Source organism: Protopterus annectens, chromosome 5.part0 (genome assembly GCF_019279795.1).
Source record: "Protopterus annectens isolate FY-2018-M chromosome 5.part0, PAN1.0, whole genome shotgun sequence".
NCBI classification, from domain to species: domain Eukaryota; kingdom Metazoa; phylum Chordata; order Ceratodontiformes; family Protopteridae; genus Protopterus; species Protopterus annectens.
In genome coordinates this window covers 243695372-243722575 of record NC_056735.1, presented here as the reverse complement: position 1 = coordinate 243722575, position 27204 = coordinate 243695372, and the positions used below count along the sequence as shown (strand labels likewise).

General features: G+C 38.6%; 1 protein-coding gene across 1 annotated transcript in view; it reads left to right on the top strand.

Annotated features, from left to right (window-relative positions):
- The window catches only part of DCHS1 (dachsous cadherin-related 1), a 935819-nt gene extending 910349 nt beyond the window's left edge, over nt 1-25470 (top strand). Inside the window, exons 20-21 of the mRNA XM_044072218.1 lie at nt 10260-10401; nt 14393-25470. Coding sequence (XP_043928153.1) covers nt 10260-10401; nt 14393-17016 — 2766 coding nt within the window. The 3' untranslated portion in view covers nt 17017-25470. The remainder of the gene's footprint in view (nt 1-10259; nt 10402-14392) is intronic.
- The last annotated feature ends 1734 nt before the right edge of the window (nt 25471-27204 follow it).

The window sequence follows — 27204 nt, the reverse complement described above, 5'->3', positions numbered from 1 at the left end:
GCTTGTGGCTGAGAGATCTCGGTGAGTTAAGGATGAGCTCAAATGCAGAGAATGCAGATTATGGAAGTACAAATGATACCATTCTGTGGTTTAGAAATTTCACAGCAGCAGCATTTAGACATAGCTATTGCATTGTACATATAAAGATAAAGCTAAGCAGGGGAGAATAAGAAAAAGACAGTTTAGTCCAGCAAGACAAACATACAGCATGTAAAATACAACACAGATTTTCAACATGGAAGTTGGTCTCTGTCACACATTTTTTAAGTAAATTTCTTGTGCCATGTCATTCACACAAAAGGGAAAAAACTATGAACATATGCCATAGACAACACAGATTCCATAACAATTACAACTTTCTGTGTTACAGCAACTTTTTATGTGGCCACAAACATTACTAACTGGAGAAGTACTTGTTCAATATAAGCTGCACACTGAGACAGGTTTCATAACAAAAGTTAAAAAACAAGTTCAATTTATCTTAAATTCATATTAGTTAATAAACACAGGTTTATGCCCATGATTTTAACTAAAAGGGTGAGTCTCCAGCATTCACATGCAGGTAACTTTATACCATGTACCCCTGAAATGATATTCATATCATCAACACCAAGGTTACGTCACCTCATGGCAAGGTTAAACCCAGACCAGAGTAGGCACATTCAGGTAATGATCATTTTGGTCTAACAAAAACAATTTTCTTTATTGTTATATCCCATGCCAGTACTCCAGATTTCAGTCCTACTCCTTGAAGCCCTGTGTGACCCATTCATCCCTCCAGGGGTGGCAAATCATTAATTTCCCATTAGAGTAAGACATCATCTATGGTGGGGTTCAGGATAATCATAAATTCCGTTCCATAGCTGTTACTATTATAATAGTATGAATTCATGCTTTCATATCTCCAGTTTGTGGAGCAGCATACTATTATGGCAAACACAGTCATCATACACAAAATAAAAAATATTCATGCTGCACTATTTTGACTTAAATGACACTTGATGTTGCCATATGTTCGCAAAGAGGACTAAGGCTATGAGTTGATCACATGCTGCTTCCTGTAGTCCAGGGTCTGACTCCCTCAGCCTCATTTTGTCCACTTTCTGACTCTGAGCAAGTTACTTAAGAAGACATGTGCTCCCAGTCTGAGTCAGGAACACACCCAACTGGATCAGCGCTCTGCCCCAGTTAATATCTCCTTTCCAATTTCTTTGTAGGAAAAAACTTCCTTTATCATCCTGCAAAGAAGGTATGTCAGTGGACGTTTTGTCTGCTCTGCCTCACATTTCCTTTCTTACTGCCCCTGATTTATAAACCATAAACAGCTCATCGACAGTTACCCCTGAGTAACACCATGCATTTGTCAATTTGGTTGATCTGCTCATTTTATCCCACTCAGATCGATCATGAAAACAGTGTAAACTCTTACAAAAAGTGGGAAGCATTAATGACATTGACATTCAGAACTATTAATGAGGTCATGTTTGCTTAACTCTTTTATTTCATTTATGTTTGACTTCCTTTCAAAGACAATAGCAGCTTATCCCATGGGCTGTGCATATGTATGGCGTTCTTTATGACCTCCTGTTTCATAACATGGCAACAAAATATTCCATGTAGTGAAAAGAATAACTTTATACTTACCTGCGTTGCAGGTGAACATGAACCAGTGCTTAAGGTGCCTATACTGTTCAACACCTTTAAATAAAAGAGTTCCCCAAAAAGAACAAAAATGTATTGGTACCCCAGTGCTATTCCAGAAGGAAATACCACACTTCATTTCTTTGTTTTTTGTTTGGATAGTGTGTGTGAGTGTGTGTGTGTGTGTGTGTGTGTGTGTGTGTGTGTGTGTGTGTGTGTGTGTGTGTGTGTGTGTGTGTGTGTACTTGTATCCATATGGGTATGTGTATCTATATATATTTGGCTAACTCCCTTTGGTCAACAGAAACAGGAGGTCAGCATGTGTCAGAGAATGACATTCTCCTTGTAGGGTATTATGCCCTCTCCCTGGGTAATTGTACTGTTTTTCAGTTATTATCTATAATTATCATCTGATTTTCAGGCGGCTGGGGGTGGGGCTGGCCTCCTGCAACAACACTTACATTTGCTTTTGCCTACTCCGAGACTAATCCTTGAAGCATGCTCAGTAGGTGTTAACATTCCATTTTTCAATGTATTCATGTTGAAGTTATGGCTCTCATCATTTCTGCCATTTGAAGTAGAGGGCTTCATCAGGTCATTCTGCTATGATATGAAGCCCAGCTACTTTCTATTTGCCATTGTGGTCTGACTCATGAACGGCCTGCTGTTTTCTTTTTCCTGCTTTCCTATGATGCTGGATTGAGCCTGCAGTTCATCATCATCATCTTCTGCTGCCAGAAAGTTTGCTCTTTTCATGATCCTCCCCAACCCCCTTCTGTTGAGCAATTTGAAGTCAATACTTCTGGACCTGCACAGAAATAGTCAAGTTTATATCAGCATAATACACAGTGACCCAAAACTTCCACACTGTAATTATTTTTGCCATTCTCTGCATTCAGCCTTCTCTGTATTTTACTGTTTTCCTTTTTGCTGACACTGCTTTATCAGATATTGTCTCTTTCTTCCTTCCTGCATAAAATGTCTGCCATCATTGTTGTTGTTGCTGTCTTCACCATCATCATCAAGACAAAGGAAAGTGCATTATGGCATTTGACTACAGCTACCATCCTTATTTGTAATTGCTTAATTATTATACATCATGTTTATCATGTGGACAGCCTCTTCTTCTTTCCTCCTTCATCTGATTAGACTTGGACTACCTATTAATGGCTAACTTGGCTACATATGGCTCACCATTCATATGTATACAGTTGTATGAAGGATGCAACATTTCCTAAACAATGGAACAGCTTAGCCTACCATGAACATGCATCCAGTTGTTCAAGGCCTGCAACATTTCATAATCACTGGTGTTGCCTCACCAACCATTGTTATCCCTCTACCCAGCATGATCCTAATTACTTTAATTTGTGGATTTTGTAATGCTATCAGTCTGGCCTCTGTGATTTATACTTAAACGATTAAGCATGGTCAGAATCATTATCTTGCAATTCCATCCACCAGCCATCCTGGTTTGCATCATCTGTGGCTTTAAAAGAATAAGCACGGCTACCGCTATTTAGCATAGTAGGAAACCTGACCAAACTAAAAAAACTGCTGTCAAAAATGGCTAGACTTGCCTGTATCATATGCACTGTAGTCAGTCTGTCCTGGCTGAATCTCTCAGTCATATAATTTGTGCCAAATGGTAAGACCTAAAACATCTTCAACATGGTCAACAGCAACATAATTAGAATGCTTAATTAAATATATTACATTTCTATTCTTCTGGACAACCTGGCCTTCATTTCTTTCCACCCATCTGGATATCATGGGTTTTATTTTTGGACTCTGAAGATGAAGCATGGCTGCCCATTTGACCAGTTAAAAAAAACAAAAAAAAAATGTAAGATGTAAAATGTAAGAAGGGACTTTGGCTGACAAAGTTCGCAGACAATTGTAAGTTGGGAGCTATTATTAACTCCCCAAGTGATGTTGACATCCTACAGAATGACCTCACTGTGACCAATGACTGATGTCAGAACCATGGCCTTAAGGTCAATGCCAAAAAAAGTGTGTTGTCATCCCCTTTGGGAAAAACCCAGTTCCCATAAATTACCACATTGATGGTAGTCCACTGAACACAGAAGGCATTATAAGAGATCTGGGAACACAGGTTTACAGCAACCTCTCTTTTGAATCACCACATTGCCCCTGTGGTCAGAAAGTCTTGCTATGTGGCACATCTTATTACTAAGGGTTTTGCATCCAGGTAGAAAGAGGTCATTGTCTCCCTCTACTCTTCCCTCATTAGGCCAATCATTGAGTACAATGCCCCATTTGGCATGTACCTCACTAGAGACCTGCAACAACTGGAGACACTGCAAAAGTACCTCACAAAAAGGATCCTAGGCTTAAACACTTGTCCTATATAGACAGAATCAAAAACTCCAACTATTCTCTGTCTCATATCGCTTACTTAGACTTACAAAGCCATGTCTGACCCAGCTCTGTTAGAAATGCTACATCTAAAGAAATCCCAATCCCTCCACACCACATGCTCCAGAGACCTCAGCCTCATTACTACAATTAACAGAACATTCTGGAGGGACAGATCCATAAGCCAGAGACTGCCCATGCTATGGAACAGACTTCCCATACATGTCAAGCAGAGCAACTCACTAACCCTCTTCAAGAGAAATCTTGATGAGTGGATGGGAAACAGAAAATTGACCCCGAGGATAACACCAGTGGCTCTACCCGACAGAGGCACTGGGAACCAAGGTCAGGTGGCACTATGCCAGGGTAATCCTATGGCCAGGCTTGTAAAGGCAACAGCAAAAAAAGAAACTAATCTCTCCACACCATCAAGCCAAATAAAATTTATTAAAAACGACAAAGCTTTCGGATATGAAAAACATCCTTCCTCGGTGTCTTACACAAAATAGAAGTTAAAACCAACATTTATATTAATAGCACATGACACAGCCATTAATTGATTAAGGTGAACACCCAGTTCTTAAAGATACAGAAACAGTGATAAGAGGGGCAAGGAGTATATACGTATCTTCCTCTCATTTTTTTCTAATTTTCCTTTGTTTATTTTTTAGAATAGGTTTTAGTGTAACTTGTTTATTTAAGCCCGGATCTTTATCTGCTTCAAGCCTCACTATCCATTCATTTTCCATCATGCCCACATTATTAACATGGTCTCCAAGTCTAATACCTGGGTATATAATAGATATGACCCTAAAGTCAAATTCATGAGCAGCACCCATTGCAGAAATGTGGCAAGCCAGTGAATTAGTAGGTATATTTCTGCGGATCTCCGACCTGTGCTCAATAATTCTATCCCTCAGTCACCTGACTGATTTGCCCACATAAAATCCTGAACATTTCTTACATGTAGTAAGATATATGATACCAGAGGTATTATAAGTCGCTGTGCAGTGAGAAGTAAATCTCCTGCCACTCATAGGATGTATAATTCTGGGAACTGATTAATACTCGTACAACATGAACAATTGTAGCAAGGAAAAGTGCCTTTCTTCTTAAACTCAATTCCTTGTGTATTATTCAAAGAGAAATCTTTGTAACATAAAAGTTGTTTCAAAGTATTACAATTACAATAAGTAAACATAGGTTGGTCTGGGGTATCTGAAAGCTTTGTCGTTTTTAATAAATTTTATTTGGCTTGATGGTGTGGAGAGATTATTTTCTTTTTTGCTGTTGCTTTGTTTTTTTTTTTCTCTCCACCTTATCGCTTGTTCCACATTTTTACTGCTTAGGCTTGTAAAGGCCCCAGGGCCATTAGCCTAGTATACACCTATGAACCTATGCTGAGAGATCTTCTGTTGTTTCTTTTTTTTATTTTTGAGGCCATTCCATCCACCATCTATTGTTTCTAACCTGTGGCCTAGTAGACCTTTATGCTCTTCCACATTCAGCCCCAGTGTACCAACTACATTGAAATATCAAAAAAAAAAAAATAGCCTTCTCAAATAAATGCTGTACTGTATCTTAAAGATACAAAAGCTATAGTACTTGAGACATTCTTATTCCTTTTCACAAATGGATAGAATATAACCCCCTGAAAGTAAAGCCCAAACTGCTTAATTACAATTCCTTTTTCTCTGCAACCAGTTACCCTTATCCACCTAACACTGTCAAACATGTAACATTATTCATGCAAAAGCTTGAAGTTTTCTTCAAGGATGCACTTTGAAGATGCATTTTATGAATGCATCTATCTATTAGCTGACTGCAGCTTAATGCTGTAAACTAGATAATACACAATTATTCAATAAACCTGTTAAGAATTTCATAGTAATTGCAAAACAGTAACTAAAACTAAGCTTAATATTTCTTTCTTAGTGCGTTTCCTTTCTTAATGAAAAATTGTCAACATCGCCATGTAAGTTGCAGAATGCATAAGTGAGACAGTGGGCCATGCATGGAGCACAAACATAGATTTACATAATGTATTAAAATTACATTAAATGTTAAGGATACAATTTTTTTAATATTTGTCTTTATATTCAGATAAAATTTGACAGATAACATCAGGTGTTATGTTAGCAAATACATCATATATATGTTTATTTAACAAATATTAGTCATTCAGGTGAACAGTCATCTGACCCACTCTCATCATAACCCCAGAATAACATAACCCTGTCTCCACCCATTGCTCTCAAACATATTTATAGCATTTGATAATGTTAAGGGTAAGATTAATTTTAATCACTTTCTGTAATGTAAAATTTCTGTACATGGTGCCAAAACCAATTGTATAACAAAATCACACAAAGCATGATGAATGCTGACTTTGTAAACAATGGCACCACATGTCAGGTCACTAGACATCTGCTGCAAAGACAAGGCTATACAACTGTAGCTGGCCTGTCGTCACTCACTGATGGGATGTAACAAACAAGCATTATATGCCTACTTAACAGGCACATACTGCAGGCTGTGGCCCATGCTTTTAAACCCACGCCATTAAAGCAGTAGTACATCAGATATTTTACGTTGCATTATGTTTCTGATAGACTTCTGCAATGAGAGTATCTCCACTGCTGTTGTTGAAGTAGTTTGGCCAAGGGTTCAAACTCCTTAACCTGAAATGAAAATAGAGGGTTTGCAATGTCCATAATTCACGTTTTGTACCACTCACTCAGCTCCACATGCCAATCATTAACATGTAGTTTTAACATTGTCTGTCCTGCCATGAAGCACTGCTCCTTATTTTGTCTTTCTCGCGTTAAGCACTTGTCATCATGGCACAGGCTTCGTGTCTTTGACAGTGGAAAATCATCTTGACCTTTTTGGCATTCTTTCGCCATCCTTCCCTTCTTGTGATCATCTAGCCACACACTGACCACATAGGCATATTCATTCCTTTCCCATCCCTTGAGTCAAAGGATGCTAGGAACAAAGAATTTATAGATATGAAGTTGACCATCATTTTTTTAGAAGGCCTAGAGATTTTAGATGCTTCCACACCTTTCCAACTGTTGGATGCTCATGCACAGTTTACTACCAAGATTTGCAATGCCCCAGTTTAGGTGCTTGCTTCTGCACACTGATAATGCTTGTCTTGAGAGGGCACACTCCTTGACTCGGCTTAGCCAGTGAAGTGCCAGTGTACACAGAGCATACTTTTAATCATTCCCAATAAGGGTACTCCTCATGTGCACTATAATCAGCCCTCCTATAGGATGAGCAAACTGACAATTATCACTCAGTCCTGCCCCTCCCTAGCTGTTTTTTCCAGTGCTCAGATACTAATTGAAAACATGTATTGTGCTATGCAGTCAGCCCTCTGTCCTTTTGAGCTATGGAGCTTCCTAAAATCATCCAACTTTTGCAAGAGCAGACTTTCATTCATGCACTGACTCCAGTACTACTTCTGTGTAATAGTACACAAGGCAGGCTGTACTGTTAAAATTACATGTCATTGGATGGCATGTGGAGATGAGTGAGGGGTGCAAAAGGTGAGTTACGGATACTGCAAACCCTCTATTTTTATTTGAGGTTAAGGAGTTTGAACCTTTGGCATACAGCTGCATATGGAATAACTGTAGTTCACACATCAGCTGTAGCTCGCCCTTAAAAAAATGTGGACTGATTATAGTTTAGATGACATGCAGTTAACTGCTACACTCTGTAAAACCATATAGTACCACATATATAACTTCTAACTTTGTAACATTGTCCTTCACCATTAAACACAAGCCAACAAACATGTATGCACTGGGTGGTTGCCATGTCATCCTACTCCCTGTCTAGAGTTTTTCCTCCTCATATATTCTCTTACCTAAATACTCCTATGCTGATTTGATTTTTCTTATAGTTAGCACAGGATTAAGGATATGAACTGTTAACAGCTACTTCCTGTAGTCAAGTGTTTGATCCCATCAGCCTTCATTTGCCATCTGTTTTACTCAGAGTAAATCACTTAACCAGAGAGTACTTGTGGATGGCTTCTGACAAGAGATATGTGTCCTGTGGGCTTGCTGGGTTAACAACTAAATAAAATAAACACAAGACAGAGATGATTCCTGAAACTCAGTGGAATGTGTTTGCTTCACTTTTGTGATGAGCTAATGGTTTCTCTTCTGGTTTTGTCTCATACCAGTCAGTAGTCCATATATTGACCAACTGTAGCCTTTAACCTTTGGTATCAGTGCTTGAAATTGTTCCTTTTCACAAAAGGCATAGTTATGTTACTCAGTAAATGAATAAGAGCAATCAATACTAGCCACTTACCATTACTTAATTAGGACTACAGACACCCATTGTACAAATGCTGACCAGCCACTACACAAGCAGTTTAGACACATAGACAGTGGTCAGTCTGTTTCATAGCACGTGCAATATTAACATGCTCTGACAAAGAGATTACTTATGATACCTTTTCCCCAGAGGTTCTTGTCAGAAATGGCATGTGACAGGATGTGCATCTCATTGAACAGCAAGAGTGTGAATGTATTTGTTTCTGGCAGATGTTCAGATAGTATAACCCTATTAAAACAGTGCAATGTTTGAATGAACTTACTGATAACTTTTTATTATTGTTAGAGATTGGTGTCATCTTGCAATGTGAGTTTGTTTGCATTTATATGCGTGTGTGTGTGTGTGTGTGTGTGTGTGTGTGTGTGTGTGTGTGTATGAGTGTGTGTGTGTGTGTGTGTGTGTGTGTGTGTGTGTGTGTGTGTGTGTGTGTGTGTGTGTGTGTGTGTGTGCGTGTGTGCATGTATGTTTGCACACTTGTGTGGATGTGCTTGCATACATGCACCTCCAGATATAACATTTTCATTTCCGTACAGCTGCCTGATGGCTAATCAGCCTTGGTTTATTGGTTTCAACTTAACTCGGATGGGGCAAAAAGTGCAAATGCCCAGGTGAAAGCTGTTAGATGACGGGATCAGTAAGTGCTGATGATACATAAGTGTAGTACTGGCATTGCTTATGGAGCCACAAGGGTATTGCTGCTTCACAAGTTAATGCCAGTGCTATAATTGTGGTTACAACAGAAGACCGTGTGTTTTAAACAGACAGCGGTGTTTGTTACAGTTTTAGCAAGCAGCTTGCTACAGTTAAAGACATACGCAAGAGCTTTTCTAATGGTCCTCAACATTGGACATTGGTAAGATCCTTTTTGCTCCTCAGCTTTGAGCTGAGTCAGCACCAGTTTGGGGAATTAACCCGTGTTACAGAAGAATTAACTACTAAGCAGACAAGTTTCTGCAGATCACTCTATAGACAGTTACACAAATCTATCCTTTAGTGGTGGGCTCTCTCTTCTCTCCCGCTCGATGCTGAAATGATTAAGAGTTGTAGATATCTTTGATAAGAAACAATAATGGTGTGCCCTCCAAGTTATCTTTCAGCAGAAGATAAAAGAGTACCTAGCTGGCCTTGCACTACTCATGGTTATAACTCTTAACATTTTCTTTCTTTATACCTTCCTTACCTTAAATGTAGAATGGTAGTTAAGAAAAAGTATAATATTTTCCTTCCCTCATTAAAAGCAGAACAGGTCTTCCACTTCCCCCTGTCATGCTCAGCTTTGATATGAGCTTTAAACATCCAGTTCACAATTCTAGCCTAGCTTAGTCCATCCAGTCATTACGTGTAGTGTTCATCTCAGTTGTTTAGTATTTTCTGTATACTGATGTAGCTATTGTGATTCACTTTAGGTGCATTTTACAATTGCTAGTGTGAAAACATGTCTTTATGTTGTAAGCAAAGAATATTTGAAAGAAAATAAGCTGTGACTGAGAGAGCTATGCAACTTAAGCAGCTTGAAGGTTTATCATTTACATAAATCAAATAAGTATAGACTCAGTCCATTCTAAACCACATTTTTTAAATTTTGTTTGTCTGAGCTTTCCTCCCTTTTTTAAAAAAATGGAGTAAATAATAAAACTGTTGCTTTATTAGATATATAAACATTCACTTGCAGAATCCTTTGAACACTGCATGCATTCATTTTTATTAAAGGGTACTAGAATACATTTTTGAGTATAGGTTCCATGGATTTTACTAGGTTAATGCTAATGTTTCTGATCTCCTTGTCTTGCTATGCAGTAGTGACTGACCATTAAATTTGCTTTGCTTTACAACTATTATATTGGTGTGTTGTAATGATTCAGGATGTTTGTGTATTTTAGGTTTCTCTGCTTGAGCACACCCCAGTTGGAAGTCCAGTCGTCACAGTAACAGCCACTGACCGAGACTCTGGTAACTACGGAATGGTGACATACCGTGTGGTGTCATCACACAAGGATGAATTTTATATTGACCCCAAAAATGGTAAGTCTCAGTTTACATCAGAAGAGCAGGATTTTGTGTGTTCAAAGAAAACATTGAAGTTTACAATAGAAGGTCACTGAGAAGTTTATAAAAATTATACTATTTTTATGTTTTCTCTTTCACATATGTGTATAAAAACAGTTTTAAAGACAGGTTAGATGCTGCCTTTTTTGATATTGAGTAGCAGTGTATTATGTGGCTCCTTCTGGCACTGCGTCAATAACATTTCCTTTTGGGAAAACCATGAGTGGATGAAGAATGAGCTCTTGAGCTTCACTTGCCCAAGATTCAACCCCCCCTGATGATTGGAGTTCCTCCATGGGAAATTACAGTCAGCGGGTTCACAAAAAGCAATGCCCTTTTTGGAAGAGTTTGCCTCCTCGTTGACTTGGTGCAACTGTAGAACTGGTATATATAAGTTTAAGGGTGTAGAAGGATTGTCCTCCCTCAATCACACATTGGGGATGCAAAGGTGCTGCAAAACCACTTAAAATGTGTTTTTCAGCCATTTTTTTGATAGAATGCAGTTCTTGGATTCTGATCCTTGGGACATTCAGTTTTGTCTGCTGATAGTGGAAGCTTCCTTTCAGTTGTGGGTTCAAGTAGTCAAGTCTGATACTTTGTGTGTGCCACATACAGATTATAACTTTATCAGAAACAGTAGCGTGAACGTGGCTAAGCCACATGTCATAATGTAAATTAGGAAAAAATAACCCTTTATTAATCTGTGAGAAACTGAGCATAGTGAAAGTACTTTTAGACTGCTTTGCTAATGTGTACCATTAAATTGTTTTCAAAGCTGTACAGGAGAGTAAGGTGGTACACACAGCCTATCTAGATCTCACCAAGGCTTTCAACACCATCCCCCACTCTGGAATTATAGACAAACTCACTAAACTAGGTATAAATCCTTATGTCACAAAATGAGTTGCCAACTGGCTCACTGACCGAACCCACACTGTGAAAGTAGCAGACTCTAAATCCAACTTCAGACCAGTGACAAGTGGAGTACCACAGGGTTCAGTACTAGGTCCTCTCCTGTTTGCTATCTACTTCTCTGAAGTACAGGCTAACACAGAAGGTCTTTGGCTAACAAAGTTTGCAGATGACTGCAAACTAGGAGCCATAATCAAATCTCCTAACGATGTAGACATCCTACAAAAGGGCCTCACTAAGACAGATGCCTGGTGTCAAAGCCTTGGCCTCAAGCTCAGTGCCAAAAAGTGCATTGTCATCCCTTTTGGTAAAACCTCTGTACCCATGGACTACCACATAGGCAGTAGTCTACTTAACACCGAAAGTGTGATAAGAGACCTTGGGACACAGGTGGACAGTAGTCTCTCCTTTGATAATCACATTGTCACAGTAGTCAGGAAATCCTTCTAGGTGGCACACCTCGTCACAAAACGTTTCTCATTCAGGAAAAAAGAGGTCATCGTTTCCCTCTACTCATCACTCATTAGACTCATTATAGAGTACAATGCCCCTTTTGGTATGTACCTCACAAGACATCTACAACAACTGGGAAGGCCACAGAAATACCTCACAAAGAGGATTACCGACATCAAACAGATGCCCTACGCAGACCGTCTCAAAAAACTCCAGCTTTACTCTGTCACATATCGCCTACTCAGAGGCGATCTCTGCCTAACATACAAAGCTATGTCAAACCCAGAGCTGTTGGACATGCTCCACATAAAGACATCCCAATCCCTCTGAGCTACACGCTCTAGGGACCTAAACCTTGTCACCACAATAAACAGAACATGCTGGAGGGATAGATTCCTATCTCAGAGACTTCCCATACTCTGGAACAAACTACCTATCTATATCAAACAAAGCTCCTCATTAGCACTCTACAAGAAAAATCTTGATGATTGGATGGGAGATAGGAAATTCACCCCAGGGATTACTTCTGTGGCTCTGCTTGACAGGGGTACAGGAAAATAATTTTCTTGGGTGGCAAAAGTCAGGGTACCATTTGGCTAGGCTTATATAGGCCCTAGGGCCAATAGCTTAGTACCTACCTATGAACCTATGAAATGTGCATTTTACAATATTCCACACAAAATAAGCACATATTTAGAACTGCAATATTCATTTTTGTGTGGGTTTTTAGCATGTGAAGAGTAGGCTTAAAGCATTACTTTCTGTTTCATTGAATTGCATTTTGTGATATCCCAGTTTGCAGTAAATGGCTGTCTTCTGTAGCAGGAATGAGCAGAACAAATAATTATGTAACAGAAGAGCTCACATGTATTAAAATAAATAAATCAATTAATGGAGTGACTTGACTGTAGTGTTATATCTGTTATTCTTGTATTTTCTCTTTTTATTTTGCTTTTGTCTTATTTTTCAGTCGTTAAATACCAACTATAAGTTTTCTTTTCCTAGAAGCAAAAATACATAAAGCCATCAAGGCTTTTTTGGTGAGAGGGGCCTCCAATTTCACCCTCTGGTGGCTTATGTTACCAATTGCATTATTGTGTAAGCATGCTTTTTATTATTTTTGAGCATTATGTGCTCTCATTGGGTGTATGCAGTCACACCCACTACAAGGGCTGCCATCACCAGCTTTGAACTCGAAGCCCACATCCCCCAATCTTGTTTTCCTGTAAACTTCCGTATTTTACCTGATCAAAACCACCATTTCTGCCCCCTAATAGGTTAAGTGGAGTAAGCCACTCACTCCGGTCCCCCCTTGTCCAGCTCTCCAGTTGCCTGAGCCTCTAGTCAAACTCAGGTCATGTGGGTTATAGTCAGGGCTTCATCCTCTATACTGCAGAGCCAGGGATATTTTGTTTTGAAAATTATGTCATTTTTTTTTTTTCTTGCCTCTAACATCCCAGGTCATTGCTGAAAATTATCTTCACGCCAGTGCACTTAGTTGATTTCCATATAAATTAAAAAATATATTGTTGGTTATATTATTATGTTCTGTTAATGTGGTCTGATATTGTTATGAAGAAACAATAATTTGCATTTTGTCTTTACTTAAAGCTGTATATATGTAATCTGATAAATTCTGTACTCTGCCCCATTATCGATGCACTGTGAATATTTCTTGTTTCATGGTGCTACCATTTAAAGATTTCCAAATTGGTGAAAAGCTGCTTTCAGTTGCAGCTAATGCATGATGAAGAATGTTACCTTTCGCCACTTTCTCTTCAACTGTAGCTGATGGTTATGTGAAAGAGAATCAGAAAGAGTGTAACCTTCCATTAAAGAACAGGAAATTCATATAATTAGTTATCAATGTGTTGCCTCGATCAGAAATAAATTATTTGCATATGCTTGCAGTTCTGTCTTTTAGAGTGCATATTACAAAAACTGCCTTTCAAGCTTTCTACTGATGACATTTACTAAGTTCACTTTCTTAGTCAGCTGCTACCATTTTGTTTCTAAGTGCCTTGTAGTATTCAGTTCAATGCAGTGTAGTAGTTTTATTTCAACACTAAAATATGTAAAATTGTCCTTATTTGAAAGTCAAGCATTTGATCAGCAATATTAAATGAAGGGGAAGGAGAAGTATATCTAAATTTGCTACTCATATGTTTATTTGAGGCACAAAGCAAGTCAGACTACGTTCAAGGCCTAGTTATTATTGTAAATAATAGAGTTACTAGAATTTACAACTGTATAACATTGCAGTTAAGTTAAAATTACAGTCCATATGTTGCAACTTCCTAAAAACAGTGAGAAGGTGCTCTTTGCAAGTGGAACTTTAGTGGCTGCAGTGATATAGTTAGCCCTTTTTATGTTTAGTAGTTGACTGACTCATGTATGCTTCCTGAATGCAGGAAACACTTCATGACTATACAGACTTTTATATTTTGTTGTCTTTACAGTATATTGTGTATTAAAGGCTGTTGTAAAGGTTGTATTTTTTGATTCTAGAGTAACACTTTTCTAGAGAAAAGTTGTTTTCAATTTACCTTTTTTCCTTTTGTAGCCTGTTGGACTGACTGCATCTTTGTGCTTCCTCCCATAGGTACCCTTTTTACAAACAAGATCATAGAGTTTGATTTTAGGCGACCAGCTCTGGATGTAGTAATTGAGGCTGTGGATGCTGGCACACCTAGTCTTAGCGCATTCACTACCGTGCAGATCCAAGTGCAAGATGTTAATGACAATGCCCCTTCTTTCCACCAAACAAGATACACCACCTCCGTCATGGAGGACATTTTACCTGGGACGACCATTCTTACTATTGAGGCAGTAGATGAAGACCTGTCACGAGATAATGGTGGATTCGATTACACCATTATCAGTGGCAACCAAGGCAATGTATTTCAGATGGAGAGTAGTGTCAGACTCATTGGTGGTCGCTTTCAGACTGTGGGAACTCTAATACTGATTGACAAACTGGATTTCGAGACAGTGGCATTATACAATTTGACTATTGCAGCTTCTGACAGAGGCATGCCACAAAAGAGTTCAACAGTACAGGCAGTAATAACAGTTCTCGATGTGAATGACAATGCACCTCTGTTCAGCAGTACTGAGTACAATGTGGCAGTGAGTGAAATCGCACCAATTGGAACAGAAGTCGTCCGTGTAATGGCACATGATGCTGATTCCAGTGCAAATGCTCTAATACATTACACCATCAGTTCTGGAAATGAGGGTGGTCTTTTTCAGATCAGTGAAATGACTGGCTCAATACGACTTGCTCGTGGACTTGATAGGGAGACTCAAGCAGCACACATTGTGATAGTACAAGCCTTTGACAGTCAAAATACTCTCAGCAACTTTGCCCTAGTTCCTGTATTGATAGAAGTTAAAGATGTAAATGACAACAAGCCATACTTTCCCATTGAATCACTAACTACCAGCATTAGGGAAAACCGTCCCCCAAACACCTTAGTTTCAATTATCAATGCCATTGATTCAGACACAGGTATTTATGGACAGCTCCAGTACTTTATTATTGAACAGCCAGCCACTGAATTGGCTGGAGGTGAAAAAAAAGAAGCTTTTACAATGAACCAAACATCAGGAGAACTGCGCACAAGACTCACCTTTGACTATGAAAGAATAAAACAATTTAGGCTGATGGCAAAAGCAGTGGATGCTGGTAATTTTTCAGCTACTGTAACAATTGATGTTTTGGTTATAGGTGAAGATGAATATGATCCTGTTTTTCTGGCCTCAGCCTTCCATTTTGAGGTACCAGAAGGTGCTAAGAAAGGACAAAGTATTGGCCAAGTAAAGGCCACGGATGAAGATGAGGGACCAGATGGTATAATTTTGTACTCATTTGTAAAGCCTTCTCCGTACTTTGGTATTAATGAAACAACCGGGTTGATATATCTCAGAATGGACAGTCAGAGGCATCACAGTGGGCGATCAAAGAGAGAAACAAGAGAGATGACTCTAGAAATACAGGCTCATAGCCCACTGCCAGCTTCCAGAACTGCCACAACGCTGGCCACAATTGACATTACTCACACATCTTTTGGTTTAATACCTAACATGAACTTGCTACTAGTTATTGCTATTGCAGCCTCTCTGGGAGTTGTCGTAATTCTGGCAGCCATCGCCATCATACTAGCAGTAGTTCGGTCTCGAAGAAAGGCTAAGAAGAGAGCAGAAGCAGCTTCTCAGCTCACCAGCATTCAGGGGGCTACCATGCAAAAAATGGGGAGAGAAGAAAGCAGTTTGCCTAGTGCTGATCACATCTACCATCAGACACTGCCAGGCTACTCATCAGACCAATCAGTAGTGAGTGGCAATTATGCCAGAGGTGGATCGTTGGACCCATCTCATTCTAGTGGCCGAGGCTCAGCTGAGGCAGAGGCTGCAGAAGATGATGAGATTCGAATGATAAATGAGTATCCACGTGTGGCCAGCATCACTTCATCAATGCAAGACCACATTTCCACAAGAGGGCCAGATTCTGGCATCCAGCAGGATGCAGATCAGATGTCAGATATTTCTTGTGATCAAGGTATGGACACAAGTCAGTGGTTCAAGAATAAAAAGGGACCTGTCAACTTGCTATTGCCAGGGCAACATCAGATCTACAGAGATGAGGGTGGGGGTTATGCACTTGGGGTCAGCAGTGGGTTGAATGTGTCCCATACAAAGGAGTACAATTTTCCAGAAGATGGTAAACCATCCGTGGATGGTTCCCTTACAGCCATTGTTGCCAGTGATGAGGAATTACGTGGCAGCTACAACTGGGACTACTTGCTGAACTGGTGCCCTCAGTTTCAGCCACTTGCTAGTGTTTTTACAGAAATTGCCCGTTTGAAGGATGAAAATGCTCCAAGGAAACCATTCCAGCCTAAGCCAAAAGCAGAACCAAAGCCAAGAATCGATCCACCACCTCTGATTACATCTGTAGCACACCCAGGGGCAAAGTCAGTACCCCCAAAGCCAGCCATTGGAAGGACATTCCCTCACCTAGCTACATTAAGGCGCTCTCCTATTAGCCATGAGGGCTCCATATCATCTGCAGCTATGTCACCAAGTTTTTCCCCTTCTTTGTCCCCTCTAGCTGCCAGATCACCTGCAGTATCTCCATTTGGGGTCAACCAAGGCCCTTCTGCCTCTATGATTAGTACAGAACACTCACTGGACAATCCAGAGGAGGCAGAACTGAGAATTTAACCACTAGACTTTAGGATCCATCTATCTTATTTAATAAAATGTCAGAATTTTTTTTAAGTGTACGTAAAAAAAAAAGCATCTCTCAGTTTCAGGCAATTACCTCTGGGTGTATGCTGTCAGTAAAAAAAATGAGTTTGCGGTACCTCTCTACTACAAAGTGCTGGAAAACAAAACTTAAACGACAATGGATGAGTTGAGATTCTGCAAAAGAAGTGCTGTCTGAAAATAATACAGGCAAATAGACTCTGAACCAGAGACTGGAGCCAGAGTGGAGGTGTTGTAATTCTCAAACATCCTCATGGATGATTTGCTGTCTGTTAAAAATATAATTTGGAGCATAATGTATTCACATATACACAGCTGGATGTGCATTTCTAGTCAGGTACATAACATTTTGAATTTATGAAACGATGAAAATCGAGCACATCTCTTGTGTGCATAAATTGAGCAAATGTTTGACATTATTTTAATAGGGGTAGATAACATGCAGCCCATTTTCTTATGCTCTTCTGTTGATTACTTGAATTATGATTCTCCCCTATATGGCTATTTTTTTAAATGATTTCCAGGTTTGTACAATCAAAGCCAATATGCAGGAATAACTGTGATGTGTTTTGACTATACATTTGCTATGAAACATTTTAAATTATACTTTACCCCTTTGATTTCCTGTTCCACAGAACAGCACTCAGGCAACAGCTGTTTGTGGAAATCATGAGGCATAACGAAGCTCCAGGCAGACCTTGATGATGTAATCACTGTTTATATTTGGGATGTATTCTCTTTGGAATTTTTGGGGTGGTGGCAGGCACGGTATATCATATGATCTTAGCTGCTGTGTTAATTACACATCTCATTAGATGAAGATGTTTCTGAGATTAGGAATGTAGTACATTTTTGCTGGTTTTCCTGATCTTCCTTTGACAGTTTCAGTATTATCTGAGTTGTGATTCAGAAGGACATGATTTTAAAGAAGACATGTCCAGTTCAGAAATCCCCATTCAAAACAATATGTTCGACACATCTGGCCAAGGTCCAATATTTTATAATTTGTAATTTGTAAACAGCACTGTAGATATTGTACTAGAAGAATGCAACATTAACTGGGTATTACATTTTTATTTATTTTAATTTATTTCATCAATTTCATGACGTTGGATGGGGAACGGAGTCCTTGCAGGGTCATTTCCATGCATGGATTGGGAAACTAGAAATCTACAGAAGAATTTGCAAATGTATAAACAGCAAGTAGTTACCCCCACCACGGAAGACCAACGAGGAGCTAACTATCAGTGCAGCTATTGTTACACAAGAAAAGACTCCCCAAGCAAATAACAAAAGCAAAATCATTAAGTGTATTTTGACTATCTAAAGATTGCCCTTTATGGCTAGCTTAAATAAATGGAACGTAGTTTAGAAACTTCATATTCTAATAAAACAGTAAGAAACAATGCCATTTACTGTGACATGCACATTGAGAAGGAATGTCTGTAGCCTGGAAGACTTATAGTTGGTCTGGATAGGATGCACTTTGAGAGGCAGTGTTGAAGCCCAAGAGATGGTCTGGATAGAATTTACATTGAGAAGAGTGTTTGAAGCCCAGAAGTTTTGTAGTTGGATAGGATGTACATTGAGAGACAGTGCTGAATCCCAGAAGTAGGTTTTGGATAGGGCGTATATTAAGAAAGACAGTTTGAAGTGCAGAAGTGTTGTAATTGGCCTGGATATGGTGTACATTAAGACAAAGTGTTGAACCCAGAAGCTGGTCTAGAGAGGGTGTTCATTGACAAAGACAGTTTGAAGCCTAGAAGTTTTGTATTTATTCTGGATAAAAAGTGACTCATACTTTCCAGATCTGGCGTATAGTATGGAAATGTCTGGCTATTTTGAGCAAATTTTGCAATGTACATTACAAGAAGAATGAAAGAAACTTGGGCCTCTGTAGCAGCACATGTGCATGAAAGTGTGTTTCCATGTAGTTATTCCATTGCAAGTTAGCACTTCAGGAAAACTAAGTATTTGAATTGTGCTACTCTTTTCATAAAATAGAAACCATTTTTGTGATGCATTAGTTGATTCCTTTATAGGATTAATCATTGATGAGTGCTTGTTTTTCAACTTTGTGAGGCACTTGATCGGCACGCAGTAGTCTTGTTATACCTTACAAGTAATGTATGGCCTAACCTATGTAGCCATTTTGAGTTAAATATTCTCCTCCAGGTCTGCAGTAAAGAAGCTAGTGAATGTGTTATAGATCTGATGAGTCTGTTTGCTAGCAAACAGTTCACATTAGGTGGTTTTCCTGGGATTCATTAAGAAAGATTTAAGCAGGAGGGCTATATTGTGAAAGTGAGATGGTATTCAGGTTAGAAGGAAGCTGTTCTTTCCATGCTGGAAGCAAAGAGTTATCTTTCCAGTAAGTTAATCTCCGAAGATACTCTCAGATGATAGGGGTAACGCAATACTGGTAACCAACTGTCTGTTGGAAGCCCTGCTAAGCACCAAAGGATTAGACTCTGTATCCTATTAAAAATTATTACTTTTGTCTTACATGAGGAAATCCCAGTACAGGTCAGTCTGTCAAAGTGGTCTACTAGATGTAACTGTTCACTTTCCCTCCTCATGACTGATATTTACCCTGCATGTACTTAAGAGGGTACAGTCTGTATTCTAATGAAGCTGTGAAATGACTTTATTTCAGAGAAACTTAAAGATCCTGTAATTGTAAATCTGGACACTATTTCTGTTAAACCTAGGGAAAGAATTCTGTTCTTGACCTTACACTAGAATCTAGAAAATGTCTTCCATAAAAATCTGCCCTTTATTTATATTAATATGTCTTTTTTTAAATGTTCTGTTTTTTTTTTAATTTTAAAATAGAAGTACTGGTTGAAGTATTCATGCCTAGAAACTATAGTAGTACAGAATAAAACTAGAACTACAGTCTGTACAACCACCTCTTAACAATCCATGCACTAAATGCAGATCTTCTTTATTCAGTGGCCATCCTGGTCATCCAGGCAGTATATTTAAATATGTCTTATTTTTTCAGGCCGTACAATGTTGCTGTCTTTCATACACTCAACTAGTTATGATTTTTGTATTTCTGCACCTTGGGTGTTAAAAGTTTTCATTCTGTAAAGTAAAATATGCAAACAAAATACCTTGATAAGAAAGGAAGACATAACACGATCTCCATGGGGACAGTCATAGCTGCTTAAACCCTTAGATATAGAGAAGAGGGTTGCTTCATTCTAAGACTACAGACTGGAATGGCTGTTTTCATTACAGTTTGCCATGTGGAAGGAAAACAACGTGAGACGACCTTCTGACATAGGCTGAAATATCATCACCCCTCAGAAGAGCATCACTGCTTCAAGTCGAAGCTTAAGTCAAACAAAGTCGTCAGCAGAGCTGACACAGATAGTTACAGACTTTGTTTTAGTTGTGTTTGTATAATTTATGTTGTTTGTAGGAATTGCTTTTAATTTTTATTTTTATTTCACAGATAGAAACTGCATTTAAATATTTCCCAATGGCACCAAGATTAAATTGTAATGGCTATTAAAAGTGTTATCTTGTAAGTTTTTCAGTGAAGTCGTTTAAACTTCAGTAGCCACATAGGACCATATCAGTATTACTGCTGCTATTTATTTTCACTGATTAAAAATGATCAACTATAGTTTACTGCATCCAGCTCTATAGATACCAAGCTGTCCACCAAAACTGCTTTCTGGTGGGACCCTTTTTGTGTACCGTGTATTAAAGACTAAACCGACATAGTTCTGTACTTGATGAGGAGTAGAACATGCTGCTTGTGGCTACGATAAATGATACGTCATATTCCTTATGCAATGTGAGATGAGCTGTAAGAAATGTTGAAGAGTTGCATTGTACTATGATACTGCATTATTACAGCAGATTGCTGCTAAATATTTTGAGTAAACAGCTCAGACTGTTTTTTTTTATCAGTAGTCCATTTTCTCCTACAGCATATCATGTTACTTATTAGTGTATTACTTCTCATACAGGTTATCATCTTTACTGGAAGTATGGGTAGAGGTACACAAAAACAGATTTTAAGCTAAAGCATGATAAAAAATGGACATCAAATCATACAATCACGAACAAAATGTGTTGTAAGATATGTTTGTATTTTCTAGGTACTGCTGAGGTTATATAGATGACAAGACCTGATCTTGTTATATATGTTTTGTGCTGTCTTTAGTGATCAGTCTCACAGCAGGGGTGATTTATTTCCGTTTTGTCAGTATATGATTGCCAGAGATGTCAATGTAGCATTAATATAAAATTGGAAAAAGAACAAAGGAGAATGATGTCGTTTGGGCAACATTAAATGAAAGACAAGCACTAACAGACTATCCTGAATCTCAGTAGACTGAAGTTACTATACCAAAATGAGAACAAAGGCCAGTGGGCAATTTTTTATGGGGAAGCAAGCCTTCCTCAGCTTACATCCATGTCTCCATCCTTACACCCATGTGGAGGCTTTGTTCTATTCATTGTATCATTATTTTCTGACCATTGTGAGAAATGGGGGTATTTTGTATCCTTGCAATATATTGTATTCAACTTTCTTAAAGATAGTATAGTCCAAGAATGGGAGTGAAAAGTGCTTAGTGCACATAGGTTTGGGCTTGCTCTTTGCGAAAACACAAGCAGCTACTGTTGTGTCAGTTTGACATAGCATTTGCAGTCTGCAGATTTGCAGGATAAGTCCTACTGGAATGTTGAAGTAGATGCCAAATGTATTAATCAGTCTGTGCATTCAGCATATCAGATGCAGCTGGTCTCCTTTCATAACACTTGGTTATGATGTGTAAATGCCTGCTTGTAGATATTTTAACTATTTTTAATCAGTGAAATGACCTGCAGCCAGCCAAATCAGGATAGCTATGGTCAGATAACCATCAGTGAATATGACAAGTTCACTGATACCAAGCCTAGCTGTACCTTCTCACTGAAGAAGCAATACATTTTTATAGTGCGTGAGTGTGCGTGTCTGCGTGTGTGTGTGTGTGTATGTGTGTGTGTGTGTGTGTGTGTGTGTGTGTGTGTGTGTGTGTGTGTGTGTGTGTGTGTGTGTGTGTCTTTGTGTATAGGTATGTGGTATGTTTGAATATACTAGACTGCTATTTTGAAAAAAAAAACATTTTTAGTGTACAAACAGAAAACATGTATTGTAATGTGTATATATGTTATGTTTTTTTAATTCATTGTTACATAGTGTGTTTTGTATGACACCTTAATTGTACATAACTCTTTAACCCTTTCACTTGAGGAGGGTATCTCCTTGAAATTTGGTATTCCTAGAGCAATTAAATGCCCACAGTGTTTGACATTCATTAAATATTTACTTACACACGGTCACTATTTTCATACCAAACCATTTTGTATACCTGTGATCATATCAAGACTTGCACACTTGGGAAACTGCTGACGGGCCTAAGTCACATGGCTGGAGGGAATGATCTTTTATGTTTGGTGCAGAGTACATGCTAAGCTTCTGGATCATAGTTGTAATATACATTCCCAGTTCTGTAACTTTGGATTTGTAAAACCTAGTATATACCTGATTTTATTGTTTTTTAAAATTTTTTCCAACAGATAATGAATGCTTAGTGCCACAGTGTGTGTCTGTTATGTGTTAAAGTGTTTATTTAAGCTTATCTTTTAGCAGAGCACCATGGCCGTTGTGCATTAGCATTGCCTTTCCATGAACTGAAATAATGACATTATATTCTACATCACTTAGTCAACTATTTGTAGTTTTTCAGTAGCTACTATAGTAGCTGTGGGACAACAATCAGTAATCTGTTTGGCAAGGATAAATCTAGGTGGTTGTAAGCCACTATTCGTTTACAGAGGCAACAAACTTGGCCTTAAACATTAATGGATAGTCTTTTATTTTTGCTGGACTATTCCATAGCATTTTGGAAAACTAGAAATAGCTTATGTTTTAATAATCTATTGCAAAAGTCAGTAGGGTAGTAAGTAGAATTGCAACTTAATCCTCAGTAGTGTATGCAGCACCACTAAGATTCCCAGCTGATCAATTATCAAATTCTCACAATGAAAGAGGTCTGTTATTTTTTTTTTTCAATACCTAATTCATTTTAACATGAATCTTGCACTGACCTGGAACACGTATGCTAACTTTAAAGATTCATTGCTATGAGGAGGTTATTTTTTTTTTTGGGGGGGGGGGGTCGGGGTAGGTTATTTAAAAAAAGTTCATAAGGGGGTAAACCATGCTGCTAAATAATTGTCAGCATCATTATGGGGCTGTTCATAAAAATAAAAATAAAAACTTTGGGGTTTATTTAGATATAATTATCAAAGTTGGAAAAATCTAGAAGAACTGATGATAATCACCAGCTTTACCATTCACAAAATAATTTTCTGTATGTGTATTTTTAGTGCACATGTTTGTGGGGCTTACTGGTTTCCTGTCCTGTGTCTTCTAGTTCTACATTTTTGCTATTTACTCATCACCTAAGTGCCAGATTCCAAAAGAGTTGCCCTCAGTGTAAGTGTACCTCAGTTCAGAAAGAGTTGCCCTCCATGTAAAGTGACTAACTTCAGTGTAAAACCTATCTATAAGCAGGCTTACACTGGGGGCCAGATTCCAAAAGACCAGCTCTCAGTATAAGTGGTCACTTACATTGAGAGCAAGTCTTTTGGAATCAGGCCGTAAAGTTTCTTTAGTTCTATTGAACCTGCCCCCCCCCAAAAAAAAAAATAACCTCCTCATAGCAATGAAGATGAGTTCTGAAGAATAAAAAACAGACAAGAATTTTTTTTTTTTGGTCAGAGAGCTATGGGAGCCTGGAATAGCTTGCCATAGGCCATTGTCATTATGTTACGTAAAGAACAGTTTAAAAATAAATGTCTACAAAATTGTTAGAAGTATAAGCACAGTGTTGCATATATAATCCAAATGCCAAATGTCAGACTTATCCAGTGCAATAGCCATGCTTATGTAAGTGTAAGGTTCCATGGCCTTGAAATATATCTATCGATGCGCACACACAAACACACACACACACACACACACATACATATATATATATATATATATATATATATATATATATATATACACGTGTTGTGTGGGGGGGCCCTATCAGAAGCGCAAACATCAAAAGACTACATCAAGAATATTGAAAACCCAGAAGGTAACAAAACAAAAGCACAACACCTGCATTTTTGCAGAAGGGCAAGCCCACCTGTAGCCCCTTCTAATTATATAAACAAACTCTTTGATCATACTTCAGTGTGTTTGGGGCAGGTGACCTATCAAGAAGCAAAATGAAATGTTTATATAATTGATTTTGCCATCATTCCCAGATGGCCAAACCTGCCTGTGTCTGCCTTTCTGTCAGTGGATGTTCCATGTCTCTGGCCGATGAATCATTTATATGCATTGTTTTTGAGCACGGTACCCCTTTATGTAGGCTGCTTTTTATGTCCAGCCAAACTGTAGAAGGCCATTTCATTGTTTCTACAGTTATTTCTGGTCTGTTGCTTTTATATACAGCTAGTTTTGCATTGCCATTGAATAAAAAACATATTGAGGGTTTTGTTGTTACACTAAATATACATTTCTGTCTAGAATAAAAAGACACATATATGAACATGTTTATGTAGTTAGAATCAGGCAGTAAACATTAAAATGTTTACGTTTTTGACTTTTGCTACTCTAGGGCAGTTCACAATTTAGTTGTAATGCTTCCAAGGCAATCAGTCAGATAGGATCTTCTGTGATACAGCGTGGTGTAGAGTCTTATCACTATAGAGAAATGTCTAGACTTTAGCATGTTGTCTTAGAGAGCTTCCACAAGACCCACGCTGAGCTCTTGTCATGTACACTCTGCCTCTGTACCATTAATGCACTCACTGAATAAAGTACTGGCTGGTGTTAGTGGAGTTTCTTTTCTTATTCCTTTTTGTGTAGGTAATCACACTAGACTTATATGAGTCTTTTAAGCCTCTTCTAAACAGTTTGCTCAAAATCACAGTGCAGTCCAGTGCAGTTTGTATGACTCAAACCAATGGGATAGAGCTCGTTAGTATATTGTTCTTTAAATTGCTTGGTCATTCTGTTGGTGAACCAAGCAATCAGCTCAGTCACTTGCTTCATATTACAACTTTTTACAGCTGTTGAAATAGAAAACATTTTATTGTGTTCTACAGAAATGTGATGAGACCACGTGTGTGTGTGCGCGTGCGCGCGCGTGTGTGTGTGTGTGTGTGTGTAAGATAGATAGATAGATAGACAGATAGATATATGGATAGAGTTGTTACAGGTACTACACATACAGGGCACCAGTGGCTGGAAGAACCAATGAAAAAAAAATAATAATGAAGGCATACTTGCAATACACTGAGTGAAAGAAGCAGGGCTCAAGCTTCTACAGGTAGACTTTGAAATGCCATAAGGAACTCATTCATAGTTTTAGTTTTATCACTGTTACTGTTCCTTTATGATTGCTCCACATTATACTATTTCAGAGCTGTTAGTTGAGTAGAGATGTTTAGGTTAACTTCCTTACCTTTTATTTTTGTGCAGTCAGATTTTAACTTTTTCATCTACGAGCTGGTTTTGAACCAGTGCCTTATATGTTGTCACCTGTGCTCTTGCTGCAAACTGTTTCTTATCATTCATTTCTGAAGAGCAAAGCTGGGATCTTCCTTTTATAAATCGAGTGAAATTACTGTTAAGGTAGTACTGACACCATATATTGTTTTTTTCTGTTGACAGTTTGTGACCTAAATCACCTTTCTGAAATGGAGTGCCACGGCATGTGTCCTAAGGGGTCTATATTATAACATCGAATTTTATAAAGTTCGAATGTTATAATATCGAACCAGTTTTGTCAAACGCTGAAAACAGCAAAGGTACAGGACACTGAATTCTTTCCCAGGGAAAGAATTTGGTGGGCCGTTGCTGTGGCTTCGCTGTTTTCAGTGTTCGATATGTTGGAGCGTTACGGGTCGGGTTCAGGTAAGTGTGCGATTGTCTGTAGGTTAGGGGGTGGGTTAGGTGAGTTAGGATTAGGGCGCAGGTGAGGTGAGTGTGCGATAGTGAGGGACCTTAGGGTTAGGGTCGGGTTAAGGTAAGTGGATAGCTAGTGTGTATATAAAAGTTAGTTTAGGTGTAGGATTTTAAGTGTGTGTGTGTGGATTGCTGTTTTTTGTGTGTGTTTGTGTTGTGTGTATGTTTCTCGGAATAGCGATTTTTTTTCCCATTCTGACTGTTCAATGTTTGTTGATTTCAATGTTTAGGGTTCTATATTACAACATTCGATCTTTGTTGATTTCGATGTTATAATATAGACCCGTGTCCTAAGTGTATGGTTTCACTAGTAGTTTAGTACTAAATCACCTTTCTGAAATGGAGTGCTACGGCATGTGTCCTAAGTGCATGGTTTCAGTAGTAGTTTAGTATAAGATGTAATTCTTTTTTCATCATTGTTAGTCATGTGGTATAAGCTCTACAAAAAGCCACATTTCTGTCATCTGTGGCCCAGCAGGAAGAACATTCCATCATTACCTACCACATGGTTAATATTCATTCATATGCTCACTCATTTTCCAATAACACACTTAAGATCAGGGTCATGGGGAACTAGAACCTTTCCAAGCACTTACTTCTAAAAAGGCTGTGAACAACTCCAGAATGATGTGCCAATCCATTGCAGGTTTTACACAAAGGCACACAAACACGTATATATACACACACACACACACACACACACACACACACGCACACGCACACACACCCACACACACACACACACACACACACACACACACACACACACACACACACACACACACACACACTATCCAATCCATTGCAGGTTTTACACAAAGGCACACAAACACATATACACACACACACACACACACGCACACGCACCCACACCCACACGCGCGCGCACGCACACACACACACACACACACACACACACACACACATTGCACATACACAGAGAATTACTAGTTCACATATGTCATGGTTTTGACATGTGGATGGAAACTGAGCACATGGAGGACATGCATGTCCCTCACAGAAAGCCCCCAAAATTGAGACATAAATTGAAGAATCATATCGTTATGACATTATGTGTAAATAAGCGTGTATTCTCATATCCTCAAATT